At 38.5% G+C, this 21,055-nt stretch overlaps 1 protein-coding gene across 1 annotated transcript in view; it reads left to right on the top strand.

Annotated features, from left to right (window-relative positions):
• Positions 1-21,055, top strand: part of STX6 (syntaxin 6) — a 49,882-nt gene that overhangs the window by 10,019 nt on the left and 18,808 nt on the right. The window contains exons 2-4 of the mRNA XM_017888819.1: positions 7,586-7,755; positions 10,330-10,424; positions 19,536-19,598. Of these exons, the coding sequence (XP_017744308.1) occupies positions 7,586-7,755; positions 10,330-10,424; positions 19,536-19,598 (328 nt within the window). The remainder of the gene's footprint in view (positions 1-7,585; positions 7,756-10,329; positions 10,425-19,535; positions 19,599-21,055) is intronic.

Here is a 21,055-nt window from a genome sequence, read left to right as displayed (position 1 = left end):
GAACCTGGGAGGCGGAGGTTGCGGTGAGCTGAGCTGAGATCGTGCCATTGCACTCCAGCCTGGGAAAAGAGTGAAACTCCATCTCAAAAAAAAAAAAAAGAATCTGGATGCTTGGATGACTTTATTTTGTTTTCCCGAAAGATAGTCTTCAAAGATGTGGGCAGTGTTTCCATTTTTGACAGCTACTTACTGGGAAAGCTCTGCATTATGAGTGGTCCTGTGGGCATTGTGGTGAATTGCTGTGAAGAGCCTTCATTCTGGTGTCTGTAGGGAATTCAGTCCATGAGAAGATGACAGGTCCCATGATTTTGATGGGCTGTTCTGTAGACAGCAAGGGGGAAAAGCCACATCCCTAGTATTGCCAACACTGGTTCTTAGTATCCACGAAATGCTACCTGTATCAGGCGAGACTGATTTGGGCAGCATGTGTGACAAATAGTGCAAGATTTGCTTGATGTGTGGAGATAGCCGTCTTTCAAGGATTTGAAAAAGGCTTTTCTGGGTCAGCAGCTAAAACTATAATTTCTAGGAAGGTCATCAGCAAGTTTTCAGTGAAATGCTGCCGGAGATGATTCTCCAAGCGGTGGGTGAGCAGATTGTTATTTACCAAGAGTTTGCTAAGCTGAAGAACTCTGAAAATTCAAGGTGTACCTGCTTCAAGGTATATTCCCTCATGGAAAGTTCTGGGTATCAGACTTTAATTTTTCTAATTACATAGTTGGGAAAAAAATAGCTAAATCAGACATAAGGGATAAAGAAGCACTATCTGCGGTTGTCACCTTTCTGGAGACAGACAAAAATGGATCTCTGTTGCCTAAGAAGTCAGTAGCTGTAGCTGCTCACTCAGCGGGAAGCACTCCTCAAAATGAAGTGCTCCGCACAGAGTGTAGTGCTCACATGGGCTAGTTGTGTAGAGCAGACAGCAGTGGTGGGTGGGCTTTTGTGGGTCATGCATCACTAGCCAACTGATCCTGAAACAAGTCCCTTGCCTTTCCTGAGAAAGAAATGTGAAATCACGTAGATGGGCACTTCTCTTGTAAAAACCCTCACAAATCTCAAATAGGTGACATGATGATATGCTACTGTTTTATGAATTGACTTACTTGGAATGCCAAGTAATCTTCAGTTTTTAGTTGCAAGTACTTAACAAGTGGTTCTGAATTGAGAGGGTTGTCTTCCTGGTTAGATTTGTACATTAGGTGTGTCTTGTGGCTCTTGAAGCTGTTTAGAAATCCCATGTGCTTTAGAAAATGCTGGTTACCTTTAATAGTTGGCTTCCAAATAAGACTTGTGACCAACATTGTTTCTGCTCCCAGTTCGTGCCTTATTTTTCAGGCTAACGCTGAGCTGAAATGATATTGGAAGAATGGTTGGGAGGTTTTACACTTAGAGAGACCTCTTTGCTTGCTATTGTGATGTGATTCCTTGATACGCTGCAGATTCTGGCTGTCTTTCAAGATCTGAGCCATTGTTGGCAGTTTCTACCTTTGTAATCCCTTAAAACACCCATCTTAAAAATGTAAAATAACAACTGGTTTACCTTTCTTATGTCTGTGTTACTAAACGAAAACTAAGCAGGAATCCTGTTTTTAAGAGTAAGAGCTTTAGAGTGGAATAAGCCAACTCACTGGTCAGGCCTGTCAGGTGCTGAGCTTTATTCTGCAATTGCTTTGTAGCATTTTTCTAATTCCTGCCATTTCTTTCATTTTTTACTCAGGACATGCTTTACTTCTTGCATGCTTAAGGATTCCTTGCTTCACACTCAGTGCCACTAGAATCCACCCATGCACACTCCTCGACTCCAATCTGCCTATCGGTGTCTTAAGACATTGTAGATCACAGAAGGATCTACCAGCTCAAAACTCTTTTCATGATAATATTCAGATATTATCTGCCTTTTTCACTGTGTTGACATTTGCACTGATGGTACCAAAGCTGTGGTGGCTAAAACTCCTGGTGCCTTACCAAAAATCAAGGCAGTGGTGCTGTGCCATGCTTTCTGTGGTATTCCTCATCACTTTGTACTAACAGTAAAAAAAGGAAAAAAAAAGTCATATATTCCCTTAATATTCTTCATGAGGCCAGGCATGGTGGCTCATGCCTATAATCCTAGCACATTGGGAGGCTGAGCCAGTCGGATCACTTGAAGTCGGGAGTTTGAGACCAGCCTGGCCAACATAGTGAAACCCCGTTTCTACTAAAAATACAGAAATTAGCTGAGTGTGGTGGTGCCTACCTGTAATTCCAGCTACTCGGGAGGCTGAGGCAGGAGAAGCGATCGAACCCGGGAGGCAGAGGTTGCAGTGAGCTGAGATAGCACCACTGCACTCCAGTCTGGGTGACGGAGTGAGATTCTGTCTCAAACAAACAAAAGAATATTCTTCATGAAACAGTAAAACTTATTAATTTTATAAAATCTTGACCCTCAAGTATAATTTTTCTCATTTTTTTAAAGTTACAATTTACCTACAGTGAAAAGCAACCTTTCTGGTATACACATCTGTGAAACTGACAGATTCACATAGTTGTGTAATCATCACTTCCACAAGTAGGATATAGCACAGATCCATCACCCCAAAACGTTTCTCTGTATGCCTCCTGGTCCTTCCCCCATGTCCAGCACCTGGCAAACACTGAACTGTTTCCTGTTCCTATAATTTTGCCTTTTCCGGAATGTTATGTCAGTGAAATTGTATAGTACATGGCCTTCTGAGTCTAGCTTTTTCGCTTAGCCTAATGCATTTGAGATTCGTCTATGTTGTTGTATGTAGCTGTAGTTTATTCCTTTTTATTGCTGAATAGTATTCTGTTTTATATATATATGTATATGTACACACTACAGTTTATCCACTCACTAGTTGAAGGACATGTGGGTTGTTTACAATTTTTGGCTGTTATTAGTAAAGCTACTATAAAAATGTGCAGGCTGTGTGAACACAAGTTTTCATTTCACTTAGGAGTGGGACTTTTGGGTCATATGTTAAGTATATGTTTAAGAAACAACCAAACTCTCTTCCAAATGGCTGTACTATTTGGAAATGGCTATACTATTTGTGCCTTTCCACCAGTAAGGTATGAGAGTTCCGGTTACACCACCACCTTTCCAGCACTTCGCATTGTCAGTTTTGTTTTCATTGTAATCCATTCTAAATATGTAGTAGTAGCTAATTGAAGATTTAATTTGCATGTCATTAATGATATTGGGCATCTTTTCCTGTGCTGTTTGTCATATGTATGTCTTTGCTGGGGTGACTGGTCAAATCTTTTGCCTTTTTTTTTTTTTTTTTTAAGCACAGTTTTGCTCTGTCACCCAGACTGGAGTGCAATGGCATCATCTTGGTTCACTGCAACCTCTGCCTCCCAGGTTCAATTGATCCTCCTGCCTCAGCCTCCTGAGCATCTGGGATTACAGGCACCCACCACCATGCCCGGCTAATTTTTTGGTATTTTTAATAGAGAAGAGGTTTCACCATGTTGGTCAGGCTGGTCTTGAACTCTTGACCTCAAGTGAACTACCCGCCTTGGCCTCCTAAAGTGCTGGGATTACAGGCATGAGCCACTGCGCCTGGCCTTGTTTAATTGGATTTTTCTTACTAAGTTTTGAGAGTTTTAAAAAAATATATTCTGGATATGTCATTCATCAGATATGTAATTTGTAAATATCTTCTCTCTTAGTATATATTTTAATATTCCACTGGCAAAATGGAAATGTACATGAAGCTTTTTTGTGATGTATTGTTAAATAAAATGGTTGTCTTTAGGAAGAGCACTTATGTGATTGAGTTGTGAGTTGAAATAGCTGTTTTCCCTCCAGCAAAATCTCATTTTACTGGAGAGAATGATAAACTGGTTCCTCAGACTTGCAGGCTTTCTCAAATCTCAGAATTATCTTTAAAATTCTCGAGATATTTTCTCACAAATGAATGAGGTGAACCTGTCACTTCATGGAAAATAACAGTATTTTTACCAGTGATAAAGCCTTTTGTTTAAAAAAAAAAAAAAAAAGCACAGAAGTTTGGAGAGCCTATATCAACTGCTGTGCTCTTACAGATTTCCAATAAAGTTTTTCTGATGAAATTGGTGGTGATAGTAACAAATATGATTTTGGATACTGTGTAATGAAATGAGCTGGTATTTGGAGGTTCTGCAGTACTCAGTAGACTGATACTTTCCTAATGACCAGTACATGATGTTATAAAATCATCCAAAAGTAAAAGATCCAAAGTACAGGTTGAGCATCTCAAATATGAAATGTTCCAAAATCCAAAACTTTTTAAGCACCAACAAGATGCTCAAAAGAAATGCTCATTGGAGCATTTTGGATTTTGGATTTTCAGATTGGGGTGCTCAACTGGTAAGTATAATGCAAATATTCTAAATCTGAAAAAATCCCAAATATTTTTGGTCCCAAGCATTTTGGATAACGGAATCTCAGCCTGTATAAGATTGACCAATGGATCGTAGTGTATGGGAGACAGAGCTCCCTAATGACTGAGATACTCCTTCCCATTTTACTTGGTAAACTAAGAAAAACAAGAAAATTATTATTTTTTTTTGAGACAGAGTCTCGCTCTGTCGCCCAGGCTGGAGTGCAGTGGCCGGATCTCAGCTCACTGCAAGCTCCGCCTCCCGAGTTTACGCCATTCTCCTGCCTCAGCCTCTGGAGTAGCTGGGACTACAGGCGCCTGCCACCTCGCCCGGCTAGTTTTTTGTATTTTTTTAGTAGAGACGGGGTTTCACTGTGTTAGCCAGGATGGTCTCGATCTCCTGACCTCGTGATCCGCCCGTCTCGGCCTCCCAAAGTGCTGGGATTACAGGCCTGAGCCACCGCGCCCGGCCAAGAAAATTAGTATTGTAAAATAAGAAAGTCTAAAAAGTTCTTTAATACAGTTTTAGGATCCACATTGTAGCTAACCTTTAACAGCCAGTTGTCAAGTGTTGGTATACTATCAAAAAAGTACATTCACAATTGTCCGAAAAGACTATTAAAATTCTCCTCCCTTTTCCAAGTATATATCTGTATGAGGCTGGATTCTCATCATATGCTTCTACCAAAATGTATGTCCACAGACTGATGGTATAAGTGGATATGAGAATCCACATTTATTAAGGAGATTTGCACAAATGTAAAACAATGCCATTCTCACTACATTTTTTTTTTGTTTTAGAATTTTTTAAATAAAAACATTGTTAACATGTAAGCTCACATTTTGAAGTTGACAAATATTTTTAAAATGTCTGTTTGAATTCCTGATATAGTAAATAGCATTAGATATATAGTACACGTAACTCTAAGCTCTTTGGGGTCTTCAATAATTTTGAAGAGTTCAAAGGAGTCTCCTGAGACCAAAGAAGTTCGTAGGTTGCTACTTAGAATTTAATTCTAGCATAATAATTGTGTACTGGTGGTGGAGAACAAACCTAAGCCCTAGCCCAAGGCTTCTTGGTTTGAGGCTTCTAGTTCTCAAAAAGGAATTCATATTTACTTTACAGAATTGATAAATTTTATATTCTTTAAAAGATGTCTTTACAGATACCTCTTTAACTCTGTCTTGCATTATCACAGATGATACTCAGTACTTACAAATAAACCAATACAATCAGCCCTCCATCTCTGTGGGTTCTAAATCTGTGGATTCAGCCAACTCAGGATTGAATATATTCAGTAAAAAGAAGAATGGTTACATCTTTGCTGAACATGTACAGACTTTTTTTTTTCTTATTCCCTGAACAATACAGTATAACAGCAATTTACATAGCATTTAAATTACATTAGGTATTATAAATAATCTAGAGATGATTTAAAGTATGTAGGAGGATGTGCGTAGGTTATATGCAAATACCATGCCACTTTATATAAGGACTTCAGAATCTGCAGATTTGGTATCCTGTGGGGGGTCCTGGAACCAATCCCCCCAGGATACCAAAGGATGACTTACTTTGCATTAAGGAATGATACATAGCTCTTTCTCCACTAAATCACCCAGATCCCATAAAGAGTAAAGAAAATAGATTTGCACCTCACTTAATTCTTCCCCATTTTATCTTAAATAGGGTTTCTCATTAGCACTGAAAGTCTAAAGGCTGACATGAAAGGAACAATGAGGTGATTGCCTAAGCCGTAAACTAGATGTGAATAGACCTTGGTAGATTTGTTGTCCATATAGCTTGCTTATTTACTCAGCCTGCGCCTAGTAGCTGTATTCTCTGTTTAACATTCAGCCTCTTAGCGCTCATCAGTATGCCATAGACCTAAATATTGTAAGGTGCTTTTCTTCATTTTTGTTAGTGCTTTCTTTTTTCCAGTACTTGAAACGTCAGAGGGTATGGGATGCGTGTGAATTCTGTCTTAAAGCCATAGACAACAAACACCCTAATCATCTAGAACGCTTTTTTGTAGTCTGTGTTCCAGAAGAAATCATAGAAGGATCAAAATAGTTCTTATAGTTTGGGAGCAGTGGGATTATCATCTTTAAACATGAGAGACCATATGATTATAAAATGACTCCTTTTTGGCTTTTATATATGGTAGTATTAGATTATAACATTTAAATGGTGGATATTGGCCCAATGGTGGGGATAAAAGTTCTTATAATCTTGTGACTATATCTAATCTAAAAGCATGCTAGATCATAGCACTTAATGGCCTAGTCTCATTTTCTGAACAAGAAAAACACTAATCTGGCTGGGTGCGGTGGCTCATGCCTGTAATCCTAGTACTTTGGGAGGCCGAGGCAGGTGGATCACCTGAGGTCAGAAGTTCGAGACCAGCCTGGCCAAGATGGCGAAACCCCCGTCGCTACTAAAAATACAAAAATTAGCCAGGTGTGGTGGCAGGTGCCTGTAATCCCAGCTACTTGGGAGGCTAAGGCAGAAGAGTCGCTTGAACCCGGGAGATGGAGGTTGCAGTGAGCCGAGATCGCACCACTTCACTCCAGCCTGGGCAAAAGAGTAAGACTCCATCTCAAAAACAAAACAAGAACAAACACTAATCTGGTATATGGTATTGCTTAATTAAGGAAAGTAGGTATATTTAAAGCTAATAATGTTTGGAAATTGAATGAGATTTTGTGTTTAAAAATTTCTGGGATTAAAATTCTTAACCTATAATAAAACGGGAGCTGTATAAGAGTAACCTTCCCTCCAGCATTCTCACTCCTCCCACACCAAGAAAAGAAAGGCTATATTAGGACTTTTTCATCTGAGTATAATTTATTAATACTATCACACCAAGTGAAAGCATGTGAGAATGCCCATTGCCCTTTAGTTGATTTGTGGGATTGCTTCATTTTACTATTATGTATAGTCTGTTCAGAGAAAAATATTAAATTTGCCCTTCCCCAACAAACTTGATATTGTAGCTGCTTAAATAATGGATATTGTATTCTAAGCATCAGCTGAGAACATAATACTCAAGACTGTGTATCAAAGTTTTGAACTTTGACATTTGTCTGTGAAGAGCCTTCTGTGGGAATGGTGGTTGCTGAGGATGGTGTATGATCATAAATGTTAGCCTAAACCCTGCAGTAACTTGTCCATGGAATGTTGTCTGTAATTTCTCTCCTTTGCCTCATCTTGATTACAGAGAGGTACAGAAAGCTGTCAACACTGCCCAGGGATTGTTTCAGAGATGGACAGAGCTCCTCCAGGACCCCTCCACAGCAACAAGGGAAGAAATCGACTGGACCACCAACGAGCTGAGAAACAACCTCCGGAGCATAGAGTGGGATCTAGAGGACCTTGATGAAACCATCAATATCCTTTTCTGTGGTGTCTGTGCCATTTTGGGTAAATAGACAAACGGACAAGTTTTTCTCCAGTTGTTTCCACTATGTAGATGAAACATTTTCTTTTATAATTGGTTGATGTTTGTTGCTCTTCCTTGTACTGTGATATCTTTAAAGTATTTGCCCAGTAAGTTAAGGTAGAGTAGCCACATTCTTGTACAGTGTGACAAATCCTATACTATAAATATATATATGTAAAGGCAGCACGGTGTAATGATTATGACTCTGGACCCTGGAATCAGATTCCTGGTGTTCAAGTCCTGGCTCTGCCAATGTAAAGGGGGAAAAAAACCCTATTTTCTTTTTTTTTTTGAAGTCTCTACCCTCACACTCAAGTTGGTATGATATTTCTGACACTGTCTACGTGGAAATAGCATCAGGTCCACAGGTTAAGAGCTCAGTCCCACAAGACTGCTCCCACTTCAGATGCCAGTTGCAAGCCCCAGGTTGTGACCAGTGCTCCCGACTGACCAGGTATAAATAGGAGTTCCCACAACTCCCTCCATGGATCAAATTAATTTAATTTGCAAGAGCAGTTCACAGAACTCTGGGAAACAGTTTCCTTAGGTTTATCCGTTTATTGTAAAGGATATTACAAAGAATACAGATGAATGACCAGATGGAAGAGATGCTTGCAAGGTATAGGAGAAGAGGTGTAGCACTTCCAGGCCCTCTTCAGGTGCCTCCAGGAACCTCCACATGTTCACCTATCTGGAAGCTTCCTGAACTCTGTCCTTTTAGGTGTTTGGGGAGGATTCATTTCGTAGGCACGATTGATCGCATCAGTTGGCCATTGGTGATCAACTCAGCTGTCAGTCCCTTTCCCCGGGGGGTTGAGCAGGGGGCTGAAAGCTTCAACTGTCTAATCACATGGTTGGTTTCTCTGGGGACCAGCCCCTCATCCTGAGGCTATCTAGAAACCCCCAGCCATCAGTTATTCCATTAACATACAAAAGATCCTCATCACTCTGGAGATTCCAAGGGATCTAGGAGCTGTTTGCCAGGAATGAGGTGCAGAGACCAAATTTGTATTTATTATGTTACAGTATCACAACCAGTTACCATGTTACTTGGGCCCATCACTTAACTCCCTGTGCTTCAGTTTCCTCTTTAGTGGAAAGTTAGGATAACAGGAGTACCTAGCTCATAGGATTATTGGGATTATACAGGTAAAGAGTTTAGAATGGCACCTGGCAAACAGCTTATGTAATAGTGCTAGCAGTCATTATCATATAGAGGTACATATAGGCCATTGTTACACTTTGGTAATTAGAGATCAAAAAATCTTTTTGTAGACTGTCATGTTTAAGAAATGATGTTCAATGGGCACCGTCCATTGAAGAGGCATCTTGTTCCATGAAACTGCATTTAGTAAAAGCAGATCTGTTCTGCTAATTCATGGTGTTGATGTGAACTCATGCACTGGAGAACTGTAAAAACTTCATTATATGGCCTTTTCTTTTCAACTGGAAATCCCACTTAACCAAAACTTTAGATGGAAGATATGCCACTTGCATGCTCTGAGTTCTGTTTTGTTTTTTCTCTAAGTGAGATAAAGCATCAAGAAAACCAGCTTCTGTCAGGATCACCCTGTAGTTAGCACAGATTCGTATGCAGTTGATACATGGAATAAATTTTTGTTATTCATGATGACCCCGGGTACCTTTTAAATTATTAAAAGGCAAGTATGTTCTCTAAGATTAGTGGCAAATATGTGAGGGGGCAGGATCAAAAGCACAGTTACAGGGAGATAATTGTTCCCTTGAGACAGGAGGGAAGGAAAAAAAGTTAGGGGAGATAGAGAAAATGCGAGATTAAAAAAACAAAAGTTTTAATAGATACTCATCATTCAACCAGCAAATGTTTATTGAGTATACTACGTACCCGGCATTTTGTTGGTTATGGAGATTAGATTAATAAATACTGTACCAGCCCTCACAGAACTTTGAGTGGATAGGGATGGGGGACAGATGGTAATCAAATAATAACACAAATAGATACCTGCAGATTATGAAAGAGAAGTGTAGTGAGCTATGCGAGTGTCTGACATGGTGCGGTGGACCAGGCCAGAGGGTAAGGGAATGAGGGCAGCTTCTCTGAAGAAGGCCTGATCTCCCTAAATTAAGAAGTAGGGTTAGCATCTTGGCATAATTGGAAGTGATTTGGAATGGCAGGAGAAAAAGACATGCAAAAGCTGGCTTAGTAAAGATGATCAGGAGTCAAAAAAGGATAGACACAAGTGTTGACAAACAGGAAGAACCCAGCTCAGCTGTGGTCAGATAGCCCTAAGTGTTTGTAGTGAAGCTCATCAGCAGGGGCTGTGCTTCCTAATCCGACAGGTCATCTCTGTCTTGGGGCAAAGGGATCCTCCCTCCAGTGGCTCCGGGCAGAGGAAGTCTGAGAATGATTGGCGTCCAGCTGACTATGTTTTCAGAAAGTTTGAGCCAGATTTTATTTGTTTGCATGTGAGAGATTCAGTGAGTTAACAGGATGTTGTCAGGCTTTGATGATGAAATTGTTTTACCTTGACTTTTTGACCTACGCATAGTTGAAGCAAATCCTAGAAAATTTAACCTCGATGCAACTGAATTGAGTATAAGAAAAGCCTTCATTACAAGTACTCGGCAAGTTGTCCGGGTAAGGAATATGATCTTATTGTGTTATCTGTATAAGAAATAGCCAGACTTCTTAGAGCTCTTTCCGTTAATTGTAAACTAATAGGTCACCTCTGAAACCACTTTTTAAATATGAATCAAATGCGAGCTTCCCCACATATAATTTCTCTGATTGGCTGGGCATAGTGGCTCATGCCTGTAATCCCAGCACTTTGGGAGGCAGAGGTGGGTGGATCACTTGAACCCAGGAATTTGAAACCAGTCCGGGCAACATGATGAAACCCCGTCTCTACAAAAAAAAAATAGAAAAATTAGCTGGACATGGTGGTGGACACCTGTAGTCTCAACTACATGGAAGACCAAAATGGGAGGCCGAGGTGGGAGGCTCATGAAAGCTATGATCATGTCACTGCACCCTCAAAAAAACAAAATTCTGTGATTGAAGAAAAAGAAATCTGTTTTTAGCCTTTCTTTTTTTTGACACGAGGTCTCACTGTGTTGCCCAGGCTGAAGCGCCGTGGCACGATCTTGGCTGACTGCAGCCTCTGCCTTCCAGCTCAAGTGTTTCTCCTGCCTCAGCCTCCCAAGTAGCTGGGACTACAGGTGTGCACTATCACACCAGGCTAATTTTTTGTAGAGACAGGGTTCACCATGTTGCTCTGGCTGGTCTTAAACTCCTGAACTCAAGCAGTTCACCTGCCTCGGCCTCTGAAAGTGCTGGGATTACCTGTGTGAGCCACCATACCCGGCCTGTCAGGCTTATTTCTGAGAGTAAAAATAAGACAGTAATCTGCTGGCTTTGGGCAGGGTACCTTCAAATGGTGTCATCCTGAATGATTAGACCCTTGTCCATATCTCTAGTTTCTTCAAGCTGGTTATATTTCTCACTTTTTATTTCTTAGTGTACTGCATTTCTTGATGAACAAAACAATTACTATTGTAGAAACCATTTTTTTTTTGATTGATTGGTAATCACTTTGCACTGTTGAAGAGTGACTTACTGGGTTTGGATAGCGGCCTCTTCCGCCATCTGAATTGCTTCTGGAACTCTTGCAACCTATGTTACTGACATTTCCATATGTAACTACTTGACAGCCATTCCAGAGTTATCCAGAGCAAACAAGCATCTATCAGAGTATAAAAAATTGATCCAAGTGAACAAATCTTATAGTTCTAAGTTATTTAGAATAATACCCATTATTAAATAATCTAAGAAAAAATATTATTTAAGTACAACCTTGTGTCATTAAAGTGTTTCATATTTTGAAACTATATGGCTAAGCCATTTGATTAGCATAACTAGATGTAAGAGAACCAGCTGTCTTTAACATATGTACTAGAAAGCAGCTTCCTTGAATAAAAAGACTTGGGATCATACCAGTGCTAACATATGGCTTTTTAAGAGTCATCTTAGGCAGGAACCTTAGTATGTGTTTGCCAAAGTCTTTAATATCATGTGATTTCCTTTTGAAATTATTTCAAATGGTAGATTATCGCTGAACTTTATATATTCTTGTTACTTGTTTTATTCATTAGTTGCCTTTCTATATACATAGACGTAAATTGTTTATGAAGAAACCCACATTTTAATGAGGGAGAAACCTTTCTGGACCTTAGATGCCCCATCCACAGTGAGTGTTTGGGTTAGACATTCTTAATTTCTAGCCAGTTGAAAATACTGTTCGGATGAGGAAGCCTTGTTGTTAAGTGACATATTTTTTGTAAGATAAGGAAATCCCCAATTATTTTGTATACTTTTTTTTTTTTTTGTAGTAGGTTTTTTGAAGGACACTCCTATAGACATTAATATTTAAGTGGGGCCTTGCAATGAAGCATATGTCCTTAACCTTAATCATTATATTTATTCTTTCTGCAAGGTAGACTTAGGAAGTTTTCAGATTGAAATTTAGAGGTTCATATATTGAAAATTAAGTTCGTTGGTATAATGGAAAGAAGAATCCAAAGTTCATTTTCCAGTATTTGAAAAGCTTTTTAAAGTACATACTTAGAGGTTGATATGGTTTAGCTGTTTCCCCACCCAGAATCTCATCTTGAATTGTGACCCCGTAATCCCCATGGGTCAAAGGAGAGACCAGGTGGAGGTAATTGAATCAAGGGGGCAGTTTCCCCCATGCTGTTCTCATGATAGTGAGTGAGTCTCATGAGGTCTGATGGTTTCATAAGGGGCTCTTCCCACTTTGCTCTGTCACTCTTGCCTGCTGCCTTGTGAAGAAGTTGCCTTGCTTCACCTGCTGCCATGATTGTAAGTTTCCTGAGGCTTCCCCAGCCATGCTGAACTGTGAGTCAATTAAACCTCTTTCCCTTATAAATTACCCAATCTTGGGCAGTTCTTCATAGCAGTGTGAGAACAGAGTAATAAGAGGTATTCTAAATCAAGTTAGTACTTCAAAATCTTACTGTCCTTTTAGAGTTGAGATCTAAACCATACTTAATTATGTGATCCACCTGAATATTTTAGGGTTCTAAGTCATTCTTGTTTAAATTTATGACCCCTCTTGGGGAAGCTGTTAGTATTTACCAGTGGTAGGCTAACAGTACCTAACTGAGCTTTTGCTGATATGATTTTAATATATTCTAGTTGAAAGTCCTGTAGAAGAGAAGGAAATAGCAATGGTGCTAACTCGATTAAAAATAAAAACAAAATACACTTTGTATAATTCCATATTACCACATTTAGCTAAATAGTGTTTGTACGTAGAGATTTCTGGGTTCTGGGTGGAGGAGCTCGATAGGGAGCAGAGAGTTAGTAGATTTGGAAAATGAGATGAAATGAAGTTCAAACTAGGAATTTGTACAAATTTATGTTAGCTCTTCTGTTACCATTCATTACTAGTGGGCTTTCATTTAATGTTGCTCCAAAATTTTGATTGACTTTGTCTTTCAAACAGTGTATTCTACTTATGCTTTCTCTTTCATAGGCAGGGGAGTCAGTGATACTCTATGCATTTTTTTTTTCTCTTTTGCTTCAACCTGAAAAGTGAATCGCCTGTTTCTTCTTGATTAATGTCCATTGGTTACGCCTTTAGTAAGCCTTCCTTGTTTAGAGTCTTGTGTATGTTTTTCCAAGCATTTTTTAAGTCTGTACAAATTCAGTTTTACTGGCAGTTTTAGTGAAGAAACCAAAATATTCAAGTTTTCATGTAAATAGCTTTCATATTTTGAGGTAATCATTTTACTCTTGTGGAGTCACCTATACACAAGGATTCTGCATGTGAAATTTTTGTGTTTTAGAAGTATATCCTAGAAGTGACTTTGGTTTAATTTAGGATCAAGAGGTTTTGCAGTATATGGTGCAACAACAGTGAATATAAGGGGTAAGGGAACCGGAGTTCTAGGCTAACCTGTGACCTTAATAAATCTTAACCATGGTAAGTCATTCAACCTCCCTGGATCTCAGTTTTATCTATGAAATAATCCTCACTAACATTCTCTGACTTTAACTTTAAAAGGTAGAATCAGAACTATTACCCTCTCCACGAAAAAACCGAACCTGCTCCAATGTGAGAATTGTTTACAGTCAATTATAAGTCAAGATGGAAATGGCTTTGGTTAATCAAAAAGGGTGAAGTATCCAGTGTGTGCACAGATGACCTTGAAATGTAAGAGTTATGAGTGGGAAGCACTGGGATTTATGATGTCTCATTCATTCAGCTTGGAAGACAGTGTGAAATGGGAACAGAAGCATAAATAACCAGGACATTTGTTGTTCCTTTGGCAGATGAACCATATTTTATTGGGACTCGCTGCTTGACTGCTGGTTCTAAACGTCATGTGTTAAAAAGAATATGAGTAATTATGTTTTTGGCATGATAGATTGTTACAAGATGTTTGAAACTATTTAGTAACATAGTTTAAGATCCCAAATTCCAATATGAAGGTGTTCTGTTGTGTGGTATCTGCTGACTTTTGACCTACATGGATAAAGTGCCATCTTAGAAGTGAAAGCCGGTGGGATGTGGTGGCTCACACCAGTAATCCCAGCACTTTGGGAGGCTGAGGTGGGCAGATCACTTGAGGTCAGAAGTTTGAGACCACCCTGGCCAACATGGTGAAACTCTATCTCTACTAAAAATACAAAAATTAGCTGGGTGTGGTGGCAGGCTCCTGCAGTCCCAGCTACTTGGGAGGCAGAGGTGGGAGAATTGTTTGAACTCAGGGACGGAGGTTGCAGTGAACTGAGATTGTGCCACTGCACTCCAGCCTGGGAGACACAGTGAGACTCCTTCTCAAAAAAAAAGAAGTGAAAGCCATAGATCCTTACCTGCAGGTGGTGGTGGTCACATACAGGATGATGCCCACCCACATGGCTGTTGGAAGAATCTGCCTCATTAGGGCAACACCCATGCAGGCACACACATAACCCCACATGGTTTTTATTAAGCATAAAACTTAAAAACTGCAACTTTAAAATATATATTTAATTATGATAATGCAAGCTCAAATAAAATTAGAGAAAATTTTCAAGAGTAAAAAACAGAAAAAGGAACCTAAACTCAAAATAATACACAGCACAAGGCTGCGTTTTCTTCATAATTTTCCTCCCAATGCAGGGCAGTTGTGTTTTTACATAGTTGTGATCATACCATTATGCAATCATAGCATTTTATTTTCTTAGGTTAAAAATAATCTGTACTTGGTATTTATAAAATGCAAATACTTTTGATGTAAAAGAAAAGAGAAAATGCCTCTTCGTTCTCTAATTTCACTCCCTAGAAATAATTAGTGTCAGTTTTATTTTTCACAGCCATTTTATGGACATTGAAATATGCAAACTTTAAAAAAGCAGTGGCATGATGATCTGTAACTTTTTTTCTATGAAAAATTACATTGTGGACATAGTCCTGCAGTGACGCAGGTAAATCCAGAGAAGGGCTGTTTTCTAGTTGCCACGTTAAAAGAGTAAAAATAGGTGAGCTTATTATATTTTATTTAACCTGATAGATCCAAAACATCATTTAAACATGTAGTCAACATAAGAGATATTAATGAGAGATTTCAAGTTTTTAAACTGTTTTTGTAATAAATCTGGCATGTATTTTACACTCAAGCACATCTCAATTCAGATGTGAAATTTTCATTGGAAATACTTGATCTGTATTTAGAGTTTACAGAACTTACAATTGAAAAAGTAGAATCATAAACCCAATTTTTTCCAGACATACTTTAAAGTTTTCTGATAACCGAGTATCAATTAATTAAAAAAAAATTCAGTTCCTCAGTTGCACTGACCACATTTGAGGTGCTCAGTAGCTAGTGGGTCCTGTATTACCCGGGAGCAGACTATCCTTTTTAATAGTTGCGTACTTTTATTTGCTGATAATGTTCATTGAGTGCTTGCTGTATTGTTGGCTACTGTTAATCAGGCTTTGTGTGTTACCTCTGTTAACCCCTACAGTGATCCCAAAGGATATTACTCTAAATGTACAGAAGAAGTAGAAACTTAGTGCAACTATTAAAAAGCATAACTAAGTCTTAAACCTAGGTCTTTGACATGAAAGATCATGGTCTTTCCCTCTCCTCTAATGTGGCTCTGTTATGATTTATTTAATCATTGACCTACCAGTAGATATTTTGATTATTGTTTATTATTGGCAGTTGCAAACCATACTTCAGTGACCATCTTTGTGAGCATAACTTACATAATTGTTTCGTAAAAAATTCAGAATACACATTTTAAATATTCATAGCCAGTCATGGTGGCTCATGCCTGTAGTCCTAGGACTTTGGGAGGCCAAGGCAGGAAGATCAGTTGAATTCAGGAATTCAAGACCAGCTTGGGCAACATAGGGAGACCTCATCTCCACCAAAAATTAAAAAAATAAATAGGTGTGGCAGCATATGCCTGCAGTCCCAGCTACTTGGGAGGCTGAGGTGGGAGGATCATTTGAGCCCAGGAGGTTGAGGCTGCAGTGAGCTGTGATGGCACCACCGTACTCCAGCCTGGGCATCAGAGTGAGATCCTGTCTCAAAAAATAAAAATAAAAAAATTGTTTTCAAAGTATCCTACAAAAAGACCTTATCAGTCATATTTCTAATAGAGTATCAGAATATACCTTCACTAAGTATTATCAGTCTTTTTCATCTTTCTTGGTCTAATTGGAGAAAACGTCTCTTAGCTACACTTCTTTGATTACCGGTGGGTTATTGTATCTATTCATGTTTGATCATTTGTGGGTTTTTTTGTGAATTGTCTGTTCACTGAACTCTCTTCATAAGCACAATGCCTAGTACATAATGCCTAGTATATAATACTGCATTGTGTGGATTGTGTAGCTGTTCCCTTATTTGGACTTGCTGCTTATTTCTGCTTTTTTCATATTATAAATAATACTGCAGTGCACATCTCTGCATGTCTTTTTTTGTATCTATTTTATGTTATTTCCTAAAAATAAATTCTTGTTAGTGGAATTACTGGGTCAAGGCAGTGAATATTTTGAGACTCGTGGTATAGAATGACAAATTTATTTTCAAAGTGCTGGTGTAGTTTGCCATCCAGCCATTGTTTGGGACCAGTAGTATTAAAAAATATATATTTATTAAAATATAACGCCATAGAAAAATGTAATTAACCTAAATATATAGCTTAATAAATTTATAAACTGAACACAGCCATCTAAACAGCACCCAGAAGCACTGCAGAGTGTTACCAGCACCCCCAGAAGCGTGCCTGTGCTCCTTTTCAGCTAATGTCTCTACCATGACTGCACTGACTTCTAACAGCAAAAGTATGTTGTATATATAGTGTTCTAAGGTTAACATGTCACTTTTCCATACGTGCATGTTGATATCTTTATTATGCAAGTAATGTGTTCATTGTTTTAAAAAAAAGACTATTATAAAATGCACTGACTATATTTTTATTTTATTTATTTTTTTAAGTAGAGATGGGGTTTTGCTATGTTGCCCAGGCAGGTCTGCAACTCCTGACCTCAAGTGATCCGACTGCCTTGGCTTCCCAAAGTGCTGGGACTATAGGCGCAAGCCACAGGGCCCAGCTGAGTATATTTTAAAAGCGTGTATTATCCCCCTAGTGAATGTTGCTCTGCGTAGTTTTTAATGTATATTAAATAAATCAAGCTGTTGGATTGACTATCAGAAAAGGAATCCTGCAGTCCAGGAGATACTAGCATAATGATCAGTCTCTCTTTGAGGCTTCTAGATTTCCATCCTAAGACAAGGAGTTGCGGGGGGGCGGGTGCTTGTTAAAAATGTGCCGTCAAGAGTCTGACTTCATAGGTCTCAGAGGGGCCTAGGGAACTACATTTAAAAAATATTTTTAGACTGGGCATGGTGGCTCACGCCTGTAATCCCAGCACTTTGAGCGGCCGAGGTGGACAGATCACAAGATCAAGAGATCGGGACCATCCTGGCCAACATACTGAAACTGTGTCTCTACTAAAAATACAAAAATTAGCTGGGTGTGGTGGTGGGCGCCTGTAGTCCCAGCTGCTCAGGAGGCGGATGCAGGAGAATCGCTTGAACCCAGGAGGCGAAGGTTGCAGTGAGCTGAGATCATGCCACTGCATTCCAGCCTGGTGACAGAGGTGAGACTGTGTCTCAAAAAAAAAAAAAAAAAATTTTTTTTTAAATTTCTTAATACATAATGGTTGTGCATATTTTTAGGGTACATGTGATATTTTGATACATGTATATAATGTGTAATGATCAAATGAAGGCAATTGCAATATCAATCATTTTAAACATTTATCTTTATGCCGCAAACATTTGAATTCTCTTGCTATTTTGAAATATACGATAGATTACTGTTGAACTATCGTCACCCTACTGATCTGTTGAGCACTAGGTCTTATTTCTTCTAACTGTATTTTTTCCCGTTAATCAACCTCTCTTCATCCTCCTTTCCCCCTGCACTCTTCTGGCCTCAGGTAACCACCTGTCTATTCTTTGTCTTCATGAAATCCACCATGAGCGAAATCTCATCCACTTATGAGTGAGAACATGCGGTATTTGTCTTTCTGTGCCTGGCTTATTTCACTGAGCATAGTGACATCCAGGGGAACTGCATCTTTAACAACACTCACATGACTGAGTTAGGCACATCATCATGATGTGAACTCCATGTGGGCAGGGGCCTAGCTAGTATCATTCACTGCTGTATGCCTGGCCACATAGTAGACATCAGTGAGTGTTTGCTAAATGGTTAGATGAGTGGTTTGAAAGTTGAATCAGGTGGTTCTCACTCACCACAGTTCTGGGATTGTAAAAGTGGTGGCACTGTCTGATCTACTGTTTACTTGTCATGGGTCTTTAAAGAAGTTTCTAAAAGTCTTATACCTTGACGTTTGCATAAATTATATTTTGACAACCTTTTAAAAAAATTTGTTGCAGTTATCATGTATTCAGTTCAAATCATTCTATAGTACATTGGATTGTAGCTAAATAAGCAAAATGACTCAAATTTAATAAAATGTTTTGCTTCAGATAAAGGACTGGATCTATTCATTTTTCATTCCATACAAAATTATTTTTAACACTGCTCTGGAAATTCACTCTGATGTTAGGAATAGTCGATACCTTTCATGAATCCAACTCAGAAATAAAATAAGTGACCTATTGTACCACTACTTGGAAGTATTCTTTGGTGTTTAATGGTAAATATACTTTATACTAAAAGCAGATGGTTTTTTTACATATATTGTAAAAAAGATGCAAGCGTTTGAACACGTGCTTTTGTGTTTGTACCCCAGGGATGTTCTTTATTAGTGATATGGCTTTGAGAAAGTACCATCGTCTTTTTGGACCTAGGTCTCCTCAACCTTAAAATGGAAATAGTACCAGCTTCACAGGGTCCTTGTGAAAATTCAGTGATAATGTGTGTGCGTGTTTAGCACTGTTTCTGACCTGTGGTAGGTACCTGGTAAATGTTATCCCTTTCTCTTTCCTCCTATTTAAATTAGTATCCAGGTTACTTCTTTTTAAGGGACCATCTTTCTTTTCTTTTCTTTATTTTGAGACTGAAAATAAAGCCAAGAAATGCAGTCTTCTTTTAAAAAATCAGTGATAAATTGTGTGTTTTGCTAATGTATGAAATGTTAACTGTGATTTTGTTTCAGGATTTTTTCATTTGTTTTCATATCTTGTTTCTCATTAGGACATGAAAGATCAGATGTCAACTTCATCTGTGCAGGCATTAGCCGAAAGAAAAAATAGACAGGTAAGAAAACATCAGAATATAATTATCAGTGAGAGAAAGCATACAGTTAGATATTTGGAATTTAAAAATGCTGACCATCTATGGATCATGTAATCGAGAGGAAGACTTCTGCTTGCAGGTCCTGGTGTGACCATGGGAGGTTTTGTGACAGTCCCTGCAGCCTGTCCCAGCACGCTTACAGCGTTTCCCTCCCCTCCTCTTACCCTCTGGTCTTCTCCTCTGGGCTCCATAGCACCTTTTGCCTACCCTTACTATAGCACTTATCACAGAGTACTTTTACTTTTTTAATGTGTTTATTCTGTACCTGTTGAATACACTCTGTGTGCCAGGTTCTTTGAAAGGCTATAATTACTCACTGTCTTTCTCTCTGCTGGGCCCCAGGCCCCTTGACAGTGAGGAGAGATGTATGTCATGGTTTTTTGTTGTTTGTTTGTTTGTTTGTTTGTTTGTTTTAAGCTCTCTAGCAGTTACTACATTGCCTACCCATGAAATGCATTAGACATCTAAGGATTGACATTTGATGTAAAGACATTAGAGGAACCTTAAATTTGTGTGTTAAATTACATTTCTCTTTGTTTTAAGCAGTTTTAAAAAATTACATACTTTGGCATATCGATAGAAGCTCCTAATTGTTAAGATACAGTCCTTTTAAAAAATATAGAATGGTCATCTAGAATTTGGACTTTCATTTAGATTGAGATTTGATTTAGACTTTTTTGGTAGGATAGAATGTTTTTTGCCTGTTGCTAAACTGTTAGGTGATTTTTTGACAGAAGTAGTTTTAAATTCTTTGGATATCCATTTTCCTTAGGAGTAAAAAAAGACTTCATGAAAAATGATAATATTTGCTTTAAATGACTTGTCTTAGCCTCAATTTATTAAGATTCCAGAAAGTTACGAATTGTCCATTGAGTAGGCTCTTGAGAAATTTCACTGTTTTTACTAACTAGCAATCAGTACTTCATACCTGTGGGTATTTGTCAAGCCAATTAATTTTGAAAACAAATATTATGGAAGCTTGAAGAAGGAGGAGGGTTCTATAAATATTACCTAACTTAATTTTCCTGTTTTCTTTTCCTGCATTCCATTTTTCAAGTCATTGTTTTGTTTTTGGCTTTTTAATCTTATTTGCCTCATTTGCTTTCTTTTTGAGCAGTACAGCTAGGAAAAGCCACTAGCTAGTCCATTCCATCTGGCTCCCTCTCTTGAAAGAAGCTAGTGAATGGCCTCAAGTTGGCTAGTTTTGGAGTTCTCTTCTCATTTGCACTTGAGCTTATAGGAAGTGGAAGTACCTGAAGTAGTTGTGACAGTGAGGTTGGTAACACCTATGCTGTTACTCTTAATTTGAATGTTTTATTCTCTGGATAGTATAGTTGGGCTAATGTAAATAAAATTTGTATTTGTTTATAAATACATTTATATAAATATATATTTAAGTTATATAAATGTATATTTAT

Source organism: Rhinopithecus bieti, unplaced genomic scaffold (genome assembly GCF_001698545.2).
Source record: "Rhinopithecus bieti isolate Rb0 unplaced genomic scaffold, ASM169854v2 scaffold_15676, whole genome shotgun sequence".
NCBI lineage: Eukaryota > Metazoa > Chordata > Mammalia > Primates > Cercopithecidae > Rhinopithecus > Rhinopithecus bieti.
Note: the sequence above shows the minus strand (reverse complement) of the source record. Positions and strands in the feature narration are given on the sequence as shown.